This window comes from Spinacia oleracea, chromosome 3, assembly GCF_020520425.1.
Source record: "Spinacia oleracea cultivar Varoflay chromosome 3, BTI_SOV_V1, whole genome shotgun sequence".
Lineage (NCBI taxonomy): Eukaryota > Viridiplantae > Streptophyta > Magnoliopsida > Caryophyllales > Amaranthaceae > Spinacia > Spinacia oleracea.
In genome coordinates this window covers 140737324-140751389 of record NC_079489.1, presented here as the reverse complement: position 1 = coordinate 140751389, position 14066 = coordinate 140737324, and the positions used below count along the sequence as shown (strand labels likewise).

The 14066-nt window shown below is 35.3% G+C and overlaps 1 protein-coding gene across 1 annotated transcript; it reads left to right on the top strand.

Annotated features, from left to right (window-relative positions):
* The first annotated feature begins 7179 nt into the window (after positions 1–7179).
* LOC110779370 (protein trichome birefringence-like 43) lies at positions 7180–12366 on the top strand. The gene is made up of 4 exons (XM_021983884.2): positions 7180–7605; positions 9922–10096; positions 10185–10369; positions 11623–12366. Exons 1-4 carry the CDS (start codon positions 7235–7237, stop codon positions 12122–12124), a joined length of 1233 nt encoding a protein of 410 aa, XP_021839576.1. The 5' UTR covers positions 7180–7234; the 3' UTR covers positions 12125–12366.
* Positions 12367–14066: the final 1700 nt, after the last annotated feature.

The following is a 14066-nucleotide window of genomic DNA, read 5'->3' as shown; positions in this document are numbered from 1 at the left end:
CACCCATTCATTATCATGAATGGCCCACATAGCTGGTTAGTAAAACACGTTATGCATCACATAAATATTTGCAGCAATTAATCAAGGGCACCAATAATCTACCAATTATTCAGTCCTTATTAATTCTAATCAAGTTGTTTAACCTTAAAGGATTTGTAGACCTAATCAAGAGTTTATGACTAAAATTGCTCCCACTTAAACCAATAAATTCATATGCTTTACTAATTTTAAACATAAAAATGTATTTCTAGTCTAACCGGAAACATACAAATTTAATTAAAATTTAAAGCTCATATAAATTTATAATTGAATCCACTTATTTAATTTATTTTTCAGTTGAATTTAAATTAATTCAAGGTTTTTAATTTTAGTAAAATAATTAGAATTAATTTAAATTTATAATAATTATAATATTCAAAATTAAAATCCAAGAAAACAATTTAAATTATTAATTTTAAAAATTAATTAAAATTACTCGAACTGAAAATCTCAAATTAAAATTTAAAACGATTTAATCGTAACACAAGGTACGCACATCACCACGCAACGCACAGCCATAGGCCACACGCACACGCAGCCATCGCTGGCCACGATGCGCGCAGCCTCTGTGTTGTGTCGCGTCTGCTGCTGCTCACCCTCGAAAGGCACCGCTCGCTGCGCGCGAGCCAGCGCTCGCTGCACGCGAGGCAGTGCGCGCTGTGGCGCAGCTCGCTTGCTGCCCACACGCGACTGCTCGCTTGCCTTGCCCCTCGCCCTCTCCAATCGCATAGCACACACGACCAGCTCCTTTGCTTCGCGCGCGCGCCACGCTATGTTGCTCGCTGCATTCGTACCGCACGGGCGACGAGCTCCCTTGCTCGTCGTCGCGTGCCCGCACTATACAACACCCCTTAAGGGTAACACGTAGCTTCCATTGCTTTGTGCGTGCAACATTCATGAGCGTTTTCATAAAAATTTAAAATTTTTAATTTAAAATTAATGACGAATTAATAAAACATATAAATTTCATAATTTTAGGGCGAAAAATCGAAAATTTATTAATCAATTAATTTCCGATTAACATGGATTTAAATCTAGGTCATAAAAATTTAAAATTTTAACATCAATTAACAATTTTTATGGTGGATTTTAATCATTGGTACCTAATTAAATTATTAATTAATTATGAAAAACAAATCAATTCTAAATTATTCGAATTTCAACAAATTAATCATAATTACAAATTAGGTTGTATAATTAACAAGTCTAGGCATTCATAATTGTTAAACATATACAGTAGGTCAATCAAAAACTCAAGATTTATCAACAAGAATCGCAAATACTTACTTTAACATCTTAAATTTACAAACTTTTGCGTTCGAAAAACTAAAACCCCCGAAAAGTCATAGTTAGGCTTCGAATTTGGGAATTCTGGGTTCGGCCGAAAAAGATTATTTTTGTCAAAATTTTAGAATGTCATTTACATGCAGAATTCATATAAAAATCACTCGATTTGGATGAGTAACGAAGAAACTGCCAATAAACTGCGTACATATAAAAAAAAAATTGCAATTAATTACGAAAATTAATCACCCCTTTAATTATTTGCAAATTTCTAAAATTTAACCATGTTCATGCAATTTAGATTATGAAAATAATAAGAGGCTCGTGATACCACTGTTAGGTTATGATACATATGAATAAACATAAATCATGCGGAAAAACCATAAAGCCAGGAAACATATTATTAACACATAATCATTTAGCATAATTCAGATGCATACACTTTGTAGCGTGCCCTCCCTAGCTGCGCCCGAACCGAACAAGAAAAAGTCTTTAGGACTCCAAGTGTCGTCCCTCCGTAGATAGTCCACAGCACGTCCGGATCCGGCTTAAGCTTGACCAACTAGAATCGCCCTTAAGGTACTTAGAATTTTCGGCTATTGTAGGCAATGATGTGACTGAATTTTTGCTCTCAAAAATCACTTTGAATACTTGAATTGTCTCTATAAATTATGAGCCCTTAACTCATATTTATAGGCCATGGAATAAGTAACCGAATCCTACTAGGATACGAATTAATTAAATTAGAATCCTAGTAGAACTCTTATTAATTAATTTATCTTTTAGGATTAGGAATTTAATCATTAAACAAATCCTATACTCTTTAGGTTTCGTATGTGAACACAAACTCTACACGAGCATGACCCGCAAGCGTGCAGGCGATGCCCGCGCACAGCCCACACGGTCGCTCGGCCCACGCGAGCTACAAGCCCACGCGAGCAGCAGCATTGCTCGCAACCCACTGCTCGCAGCTGCGCGCGCTGCCACGGCCTGCTGGGCCTGGCGTGGCCTTGGCTGTTCGTGTGGCGCGCTGGCTTGTTGGGCGATGGCCCGGCTTCGTGCTGGCCCTTCGTCTGAAGGCCTCGTCCGATGCTAATTCGTACGATACGCTTCCAATTAAATTCCCGATTCCGGAATTTATTTTCGATACGAACAATATTTAATATTTTCGATTCCGGAATTAATTTCCGTTTCGAACAAATATTTAATATTTTCGTTTCCGGAATTATTTTCCGATTCCGATAATATTTCCGATTCTGACAATATTTCCGTTTCCGGCAATATTTCCAATTCCGGCAATATGTCCATTTCCGATAATATTTTCCGATACGTACCATGTTTCCGTTTCCGGCAACATCTACGACTTGGATAATATTTATATTTCCGATACGATCCATATTTCCGTTTCCGGCAATATCATCGTTTCCGGAGTATTCATTTCTTGCCTTTGACGATCTCAGCTCCCACTGGAACCAAGATCCGTCGATTCCGAATATCCATAGATGGAGTATTTAATGCCATCAAATACTTGATCCGTTTACGTACTATTTGTGTGACCCTACGGGTTCAGTCAAGAGTAAGTTCTGGATTAATATAATTAATTCCACTTGAACTTAAGCGGCCTCTAGCTAGGCATTCAGCTCACCTAATCTCACTGAATTATTAACTTGTCAATTAATACTGAACCGCATTTATTAGACTTAATATTACATGCATACTTTGACTAAGGGCATTATTTCCTTCAGATTGGGACAGCCAAAGCATAGATTCATCACTTGGCTAGCTATGCTAGGTAGACTGAATACTAAAGACAGGTTACAGAAGATAGGAATTACTCTAGATAACACATGTTTGCTATGTGGTCTAGAGGTGGAAGAAAACATGCATGCATCTCTTTTTTGCTTGTCCCTACAGTTTTAGATGTTGGCAACATATAGGCATTTGGGTGAGAATTGATAATACCAAATGCACCTGCCTGAATTGGTCAATTGGTTACATAAAAAGAAGAAAACCAAGTTCAGGAAAGCAATTCTCTATACCATTGTGATGTGTACAGTTTATCACATTTGGAGTGAAAGGAACAATGCTTTATGGAATGCTCGAGTGCATACACTAGTGGAAAATGACTCATTTGCATCGCACATTTAAGGTCATTTGCGTCGCACATTGCGCGACGCAAAAGGTTGCGACGCAATTGACTAAAAGTCATTTGCGTCGCACAAAAGTGCGACGCAAATTACTCTCATTTGCCACGCACATTAGCTTAATGTGCGTGGCAAATGACCTTTTGGTGCCAAAAAAAATAGGTCATTTGCGTCGCACATTAAGCTAATGTGCGACGCAAATGACTTTGAATTTTGTAAAAAAAATAGGTTTCATTTTAATATATACATATATATATATATATATATATATATATATATATATATATATTAAAATGAAACCTATTATATAGTGAGTTCAGCAAGGCAACGAGCAACAGAGCAAAAATGTGAGTTCTGAATACGACACACCAGTACGTTTTAGAGATGGAAAAGGCTTCCAAGTGGCTGAAAGTAGCACCAAACACTTGTAACAGACACAATATATTCTTTTGGGGAGCAGGCAAACCGCCACATATGGTTGTCTTAACTCATTCGATACAAGCATAACTGTATAATCACCTTGACTCATGCTCTAGTGTTAAGTGTTAACAGAATAACTGATCTAGGCAAGAACCTAGAATCAAAATTAATCACTTCAACAAGAAAGCAATCATGTAACCATATGGGCAAACTGAAAATAAAAGACAAAAAGAAGAGCAGCTGCAGCTCAGTCCTGGAATAATCAGCTGCAGCTCCTAGAATGGAAAGAAGAGCAGCCATCCCAGCAATCTCCTTCTTGCTACGAGTCCCAACAGCAATAGCAGCTCCAACTATAGCACCTGCACCTGCAGCATTAACCTGCACAAGAAGACCTACTCAATTCGTATTGGATCAAGGGTCTCCAACTATTTTCAGTGTAGGCATATGCAGACATGCAGTACAGAATGCGCAGCTGATAAAATGAACAAGTAACAATAAGGAGTACTCCGTAATGTTAAGACTTAAGAGCATCTGAAATATTCTAAGGAGGCAGATCAGCAGGACAACTGATTGCCTAGCTTTCACTAATTTGTTAAAAGCTGCTGCCTTGCAGCTAAACAGACAATAATTCACAGTTAAGTGTCTTAATCACCCCCATGTAGATATTCACGGTTCTTATCTTTTAATGTCACAATCAATCCATTTTGGGACTTATCACTCGAGACACGGATGTAATTACCAACAAACTCAACCTCATAAGTTAGGGAACTCTTTGGGTGGGTGGGTTGGGTTGTGGACGAAGTGATTTATCCTACGAAGAAACTCACATCTGAAAAATCGGATGTCCTAAACAGCTCTCCTAAGGCAAGCAGGTCATACATAAACGCTTCCAGAACAATAATAGTTCACAAAGAATATAAATAATGAACTTCAAAGTATAGAAATATTAAATCTATGCATATCATAAACAATTCAACAACAATTTTTTTTGACTTCAGCTGCTTGGTACAATTTCTTTCAGAAGAAACTTATTCTGGTTTAAGATCCAAAAAGAAAAATTATAGTTACTAATCACAAGATAGCAATGGCTAATTACCTGATTCAGTACATGTTTATGGGTTTCATACTCAGCTGCAACAAATGCAAACACCTGCAGCAAAAATTACAGAAGCGCAAAAATCAAATTGAATTCAATTACCCCCCTTTTCTCCTTTGAATCCAATTGCACAAAAATCAGCAGTTCAGAGGAACCAAATTACGAGAATGCATGAGTAATTACATGAAATAAATCAATCAGATTAATCTAATTAAAAGATGAAGAAATTACGTTGTGCCCATCTTCTAAGAGGATGCGAGGGAGGGCGAGAGGTTCTGGGTTGTCGAGCAAGGCTGCACAAGCCAGGAAAGCGCGCGGGATCGCGCAAGTGTTGCGGGGATGCTTCGTAGTTACCCTGCTTCGTGCTGGTGGCTGGCTGGGGTGCTGGGGCCGCTGGCGAACAGAGATGAAAGAGCAGGCCGGTGGTCGACGGTGAGGGTATAAGCGATTACGCCGGCGCTGCAAGGGTTGATTGGCTGGGTTTTGCGTCATCGCCCAATTAATTTGGGGGTTTTCTGGTGCTGGGTTTTGTTTTTTCAATCCCGCACTATCTCTTTTGGGGTTTTTTGGTTTTATATTTCGAGATCGAGATGAAGATAGGTTGGTTAGAGGAGATTTCAGGTGAAGTCGCCGTTGAAAATGGATTTTCTAGGAAGAGGATGAGAGAGAAAGTGAGGAGCTGAGCGGCGAAATTAATGTAGGGTTCTATCATATCTGAAATAATGTTGGAGGAATATGGCAGGCACTGCGTCGCACATTTGTTAATATGCGAGGCAAATGACTTTGGGATGCCCCCAGAGTCATTTGCGTCGCAGATTAACAAATGTGCGACGCACTTGATTGAGTTATTTGCCTCGCAGCTTTGTTAATCTGCGACGCAAATGACTCTGGGGGGCATCTTAGAGTCATTTGCCTCGCAGTTTAACAAAGTTGCGACGCAAATGACTAAATTTTATTCTAAAATTTATCATTTGCGTCACATGTTCAGAATGGCGTGGCAAATGCGGGGATGCAAATAAGCGTTTTTCTACTAGTGATAGTGTTGATAAGGTGTGCAACACTGTTAAATAGAATGTATATAATAGAGTCAAGGCAGTCTTACCTAGGAATATAAGCTCTAGGGATAACAAATGGTACATTACCCTCTTTGAAGGATAGTGTTTAGGGTTTTTTAAGCCTTGCCTTGTTCTGTTTCAGTGGGTTTGTCCACTTGAAATATCATCTCTGTGAATGTTGTTGATGCAATATACTCCCTCCGTCCCTTAATACTCACACCGCTTTTCTTTTCGGACCGTCCCTTAATACTTGCACCTCTTTTCTTTTCGGACCGCCCTTAATACTTGCGTTGTTTCTATAAATGAATTTTTTTTACCAATATTATATTATTTCTCACACTTACCTACTAACCCACCTACACCCCTACTCCTTACAAAATATAATTTAAAAATTAACACCGCCAACTCACCACTCTCCACCACTTACACATTTATCACTAACTATATTAAAAAAATACTCCACTATCGACTAACACCCATTAAATTAATAAGTCAATTCAAATATCTTAAACTCCACACCGATCAAACCAATACGAGTATTAAGGGACGGAGGGAGTATACACTCTATACTTGCTTATAAAAAAAAAAGTAATACTACACTGTAGTACTAAGTATATAAACCACTCTTCTCCTAAAGTTATCTTTTACTACTTTTATTTTATTTTTCCCTTTTATTTAATATAACTAATGGAAAATCTAATATCGTTAGCAGCTTAATTATAGCGTTTTACATCCATTTAAGAGATTAAACTGACCTTAGCTTTTGAAACTTTAAGGACTATTCTGAACCTTTTGGCAAAGTTTAGGGACATACTTCTAGTGTACTTAGCTTTACTCTTGAAAATTGTTTACTTAGCGAAAAAGCAATATGAGACATTGAGTAAAACTGCGGTGTTCTTCAGTCGAAACTAAAAGATGTATCATGTATGTAGTATAAACGTACTTTAATCTAAGAAGTAAGTAAGAACATGATGGGATCAAGTAGGAAATAATTTAGTATGGATTTGGCTTAGAGATTTGAGCTAATTAATATCACTGACTTGGAATAATTAGTACGTCGTATTTTACTTATATACCACATCTTCATTGAATATGAAAGTTGACCTTATATTATAAATAATACTATAACAACAAAATTAATCTAATATCTAACGTAGAAGACTATACTCAACCTAGCTTCTTCATTTTCTTAAGTGATGGAGCAACAAAAAACCTCCATTGTAGACAAATGGAAAATCTTTTCCCTTGGAACCTTACTTGGGTTCCTCGTCTTCGTCATCTATCTCGACAAAGTACATCAAGATATAAGTTTGTTAGCAGCTAAAAATGTTATGTTAGATTTGATTCCTTTTAAATTATCAAATCCATCATTTGAATCCTCGAATAAGGATAGAAAGAAGTGTAACATGTATGACGGGAGATGGGTTTATAGGCCGGAGGAAAGGCCTAGCTACGATTCATTCAAGTGTCCATTCGTGGAGGAGAAGATGAGCTGCCAAGAAAATGGGAGGCCAGAGTCTGAGTATGAGAAGTGGAGATGGGAAGCTCGGGATTGTGATATACCGGTGTAAGTACACGTACGTACGTGCTTTGATTTTATTATACCCCACTGTCCCTTAATACTCGCACCGTTTTGATTGATTTTTTCTACTATTCACATAATTTACTTTAACCCTACTTTATTTCTAGTATATGAAAACAAATGTTAGTATATAATATATTGTTAGCTTCATCTTAATATATATTTTCAAAATATTAACACTTTTATAAGTTTTTATAATACGTAGTTAAAGATATTGGTGATCAAAGTTGTGAATTGACAAACGTGTCTAGTCAAAATGTTGCGAGTATTAAAGGACGTAGGGGAGTATTTAGTTAGTTTTTAATACAAAATCTTGTGTATATTCTTTTTTTTTTTTGTGTGACAGAAATCTTGTGTATATTCGCCTGAACGTATTCATTATTTCAGCTTAGAAGAATAACATATGAAAGATCATGACCGATATACTTCGTATTACATCTTTGATATCAAACATTTTTAAAAGCTGGTATTATAAAAATATTGCAATTCTTTGAGAATATTTGTATTTGAAAATTTTGGTCACTATAATTTTGACCTTGAATAATAATCGAAAAACTATAAACCCAATGTGTGAATGATATTAAAAAAAATATTTAAAATTTATTTTTCTCTTCACTAATTAAAGCCCTTTTCTTTTTAACATCAATGGTTTTTTTTCATATTTTTTTCTCTTTTTAAACATTTTTGGGTTAGTGGGATCCATGGTTTCTCTCAATGGTTAAAAATTGAATATGAAATAAAATATCACATGTATAATGTAACTCATGTGGAAAATTTTGTCTAGAAAGTTTAGAATCGTTGGGCATAGGGTTGAATTCCTTTGCGATTACTTGTACCTATACTTTTTTGTTGTTTAACATTGCTTACCAAAAACAAAATTCACATCTTTCTATACAAAAACATATGATAAAATTCTTATTTACAAGTGGTGTACGATAAATATTATACACCAGAGTAAAAGTTATGCATAAATGTAATTATTTAACACTTTAAAATGTTTATCCATCAACGTTTTTTTCATATTCATAATATAAAGGTTAATAACAAAATATTAAAAATTACAAAAAACTGAGTAAAAAATTTACAAAGTTGGTAAAAGTTATGTCAATTTACACTAAATTTATTGTAAACCTTGTGCGTACAAGACCTTTTGTTCTAATTACTATTAACTTAAATTTTTGAAGTATTTAGTTAGTACTCCAATTAATATTTTGTATAATGTAAATTGAAATACGGAGTAGTACATAGTACAAAATAAAAACAGTATGTTAAATTTTGACCTCTGATTATATATTTTTTGATTCGGTCCTTAAAATGTATGTAACATTCCTATGCTCTTAAAAGATTTATGTTTATGTTGGAGTACAATGAAAGTTAAATGAAACTTTATTTTAATATTTATATCATGTGCTCTTAATTTTCCAAAGAATACAGTACGTGATCTAAAACCAAGGTAATCTGTGTGGATCAACCCTAGCTTACACACGCGCGTGCGGCGTGACTACGTGAGGTTGTCCAGCAAATGATGTACTCGATTACTTTGCATGTTCACATAATTACTCGGTGGATCTAATAATAAGTATTGGAACGTAAATCATGGATCAAGGAACTAATTCTATTGAAGTCATACGTACTTTGGAATCCCAATTCTTGTGATTGAAACTACGAATAAGTATCTAATAGACTAATACTCCATCCGTCCCTTAATATTCGCACTGTTTTGATTTGACATGCTTACCAATGCACAATTTTGACCACCAACATCATTAACTACATACGGAGTATTATAAAAACTTATAAAATATTAGTATTTTAAAAATATATATTAAGACGAAACTAACAATATACTCCCTCTGTATTTATTTAAGGGATACACTTGTTTTTTCCGGCCGTATTTATTTAAGAGATACACTTGCCATTTTTAGTAACTTATCAACCCCACAATCTAATTAAATAATATATCTACACCCCACCCCCACCTCTAACTCCCTAAAATGACATGGTCCCCACTTGTTTTTCTTATTAAAATATCTATTCAACCCCACTTGTTTTATTACTTTATTTCATTTAATTCTTTTTCTTAATACCCGTGCCAGATCAAGTGTATCTCTTAAATAAATACAGAGGGAGTATTATGTACTAACATTTATTTTCATATACTAGAAATAAAATAGGGTCAAAGTCAATTATGTGAATAATGCAAAAAGTCAAAACGGTAAGAGTATTAAGGGACCGAGGTAGTAATATGTAATTGACCTTTAATTGACACCAAAGTTGACAATCTTATTCATCCTTAATTAGGTTTAATGGAACAGACATGTTAGAAAGGCTGAGGAACAAGAGGATGATCCTTGCCGGAGATTCGCTAAACCGAAACATGTGGGAGTCTCTTGCTTGCCTTCTCTTCACCTCAATTCCTTCAAGTGCAGTGGACGTCAATGAAATTAAAGGATATCAGAAACTATGGAAAGCCAAGGTATTGATTATTCAGGAATACCAATTTATAAAAATTTATTGATCACGTACAATGTTATTAATAATTGAAGTTTATTTTTCTATTGCAGGAATATAACTTCACCCTAGAATTTTATTGGTGTCCATTTCTCATTGAAATTAATAATAACCATGAAAGTGGTAAAAAGGTTCTTGTGCTTGATAAGCTTACGACCGACGCCGGGAAATGGAGAGGGGCAGATATTATGGTATTCAACTCTGGTCACTGGTGGGATTTGAAGGGGACAAGAAGAGCGTAAGTTTAGTATACATGCATGCATGAAATATTATGCAAATAATTAATCTTTCGTGCATATTATAATTAAGGAATAGTAATTGTTGAGATTAAGGCTCCGATTGGTTGGGCGTAAAACGTTTTCATGGAAAATGATTTTCCATGGAAAACATTTTCCAAGGGAAAACACAACTCCAAACTAGTTTTCCTTTGTTTGGTAACTTAAAGGAAAATGGGAGAAGATGGTGAAAATTGAGGGGAAGAAAGGAGAGGAAAGAAGGAAAAGTGGTTTCCCTCCCTTTCAAATGGAAAAGGATTTTTCACCTCTTAGGGAGTCATGGAAAATTGTTTTACATCCCTTACCCAACCAAACAACGTAAAATGATTGAAAAGGGGAAAATCATTTTCCATAAAAACGTTTTACGCTCTACAAAACGGAGCTTAATTGCTTGAAAATCAAGTTAAGGAATTTGTATGTGATCGAGTCTCATGCATTGAGTCAAGTACTATGTACGTGTGGCCCTATTAAATGGTTGAGTTAACAAAAAAAGAAGTGATGTTACTTATTTTATGCTTATTCTCATTTAGTCTCTTACACTAGTACTACACTACAATCACGCTCATCCGTAAATAGAGGATCATCATCTCTAGGAGTTTGAGGTTATGTTCCTTTTACAATTTACAATGCCCTTGGATCGATATTACTTCTATTTAAAAAAATCATGTAATTCACGAATTCAACATACAAACTCTTTAGAATGTGTTATGCTTCTAAGTATGAATTTATCAATGAGGTACTTGATCAGACTTGTGTGTTGGACTAGTCTATGCATCTAAATTATTGATTTTTAGGGTTTGAGTCTGATAGTTCACTTGAAGTCTTGAAAGGTTCTTAATCACACATGATACCAAATACTCCATATGTCCCTTAATACTCGCACCGTTTTGACCTTTTGCACTATTCACATAATTCATTTTGACCCTATTTTGTTTCTAGTATATGAAAACAAATTTTAATAATATATTGTTAACTTCATCTTAATATATACTTTCAAAATATTAATATTTTTGTAAGTTTTTATAATATGTAATAAAGATATTGATGGTCAAAATTGTGCATTAGTAAACGTGTCAAGTCAAAACAGTGCGGGTTTCAAGGTACAAACTACAGAGGGAGTAGTTCACTTAAATTTTGTATTTCTTATATTTGTTGGTGGCTCAATTTCCTAATATCAAAACCACAATTTAATTATATCTAAAACTATTATTTGCAGATGGGAGTTGTTCGAATTCGAGGGTAAAGTATCACAAGATATGCCTATAGAAATAGCGTACGAACGTGGCTTAAAAACATGGGCAACATGGATAGAAAAAAACGTGGACCCAAGTAAAACAAAAGTGGTTTTCAGGAGCAATTCGCCATGGCACCAATATGATCAATGGTGCTACAATAAAACCCAACCTTTGGTGGTGGATTCCTATAAACCTCTTTTCCCACAGTCTATGGTCGACGTCGTCGAGGGAGTGATAAAAGGAATGAGCAAATCACAAGTGAAGTACTTGAACGTTACAAAACTTTCAGAGTCCAGAATTGATGCACATCCTTCTATGTATAGGTACAAGGACTGGAATACACTTGCCGAAAAATACGGAAATAAACTTAATAATTATGTTGATTGTAGCCATTGGTGCCTTCCTGGAGTTCCAGATACATGGAATAGGTTGTTGTATGCTTCCCTTTTCTTTGAAATTTTCGAAGATTTGCCTTCTTCTTAATGAGTTACGTGTATTTCTTTATTGTTATAATCTATTTAGTCTTGTAGTTATCATAGGTTTATCTTACTTTTTTGTCTTTTAATAGATGTACCATTTCAAAAAAAAAAAGTGTGAGAGGAGTAAGACGTGAAAGAATGACTAACAAATATGTTGCCAATTGATTTACAAAGTGCTGCTTGTTATGAAATATTATGTGGATGCTTATTATATCCATATTATCTTTTCGGAACATTTTAGATCTTAGGGTTTATTGTTCACTAAACAAGCCTTATTCTATTGTGTGTGTATATATATATACCTCATTGTTCATGGAATAATACACACAGTTGTTTCTCCCTATTTCTCCTCTATTTCTCTTTATTTCATAACACGTTATCAGTTTTCCTAACCGACTGAGCAAGACGAGAACCATGAGAAACCATCATTGCTTTATCAATAAGATGGGTCTTATTACCAAGGTGATCACTAATTATCATTTTATCTATAAGATGGGTCTTTATCCGAAGTCGATCGATAATGTCTTCATAGCCCGCAACATCAGGTTTTTTATTTCTAATGTATAGTTTCGAATTTCTAATTTGTACCACAATTTCCTATAAACCCTCAAATAATATCCGTAAAAAGTTGTTAAATTTGATGATTCAGCATTTGGGGGGTTATGTCAGAATTGCTACATTATTTGGATGATTTGATAGACAAGTTGATTTCCATTTTCCATATGTTTCGTTTATAATTGGCGAAATCTGCTAGTTTATTGTGATTGGAAAACTTAATTAATATGTTGTTTATAGAGTTAACCCCATATTTAGGGCCTCAGGTTTAGATTTTATCACCAATCAGGACCTCATCTTTTTTTTGTCACCAATTAGGACCTTATGTAGCTTTTCCGACCAACTTTACACAAATTTAACTCAAGTTGAGTTAAAATGTTAGGTCATTGAGTTTAAAAATATAAATTTATATTTTAATTTGACAAAAATGAATAAATTTCATTAGTTAATCGTAATTCTTACAATTTTTTCTCTCCTCTGATTCCCCCCTCTCATCTCCATCTTTATGCCTTCCTCCAACAACACCTCCTCCCCCTTAATCTCCTTCTATTTCATAGTTTTATGAATGGTATTTCATCCATTATAGTCCGTTGAAGTTATCAATTAAGCCCAAATAATTCAGAATCAAATGCAAATTACTCAAAAATATGAAAATGTAAATTAGGACCAAACATCAATTAGGAGCAGCAAATGAAAGTAATTGAAGTAAATAAATCTCAAAAATGAGAAATGGATTTAAATACCTGAAAAGTTGGAGAGTTAATGCTTGAATTTAAGAATAAAGAAAATAAATTGTTGCTAATGGTTGATGAGAATATAATGATAGGGCTTACCCTAATACGGGTGCCTGAGACTCATATATATAATAATATTGTACAGTACTACAATTACGAGTATACCCTTAGTATCCTCTATTACACCCCCTCAATCTGTGCAGGGGGAACCACGTGCAGATTGGATCTTAAAAACTCAAAACGCTGACCTGACAAACCTTTCGTAAAAATGTCAGCGACTTGTAACTCAGTAGGGACATAACGTACAACTAAATCACCATGAGCAACACGCTCCCGAGCGAAATGATAATCTATTTTGATATGCTTGCTACGATCATGCTGAACCGGATTCACCGCAAGATAGGATGCAGAAACATAATCGCAAAAGAGCTTCACGGGTGCGCGAATGACGATTCCCAACTCAGCTAACAAGGAACGAATCCAAAGAGTATCCTGTACCGTGTATGCAACAACGCGGTACTCTGCTTCTGTGGAAGATTTGGAGACAGTTGGTTGCTCCTTCGAGCGCTAGGAAATTAGGTTGCCCCCAAGAAAAATGGCATAACCGGTGGTGGAACGACAACTATCAGGACAACCTGCCCAATCCGCATCTGAGTA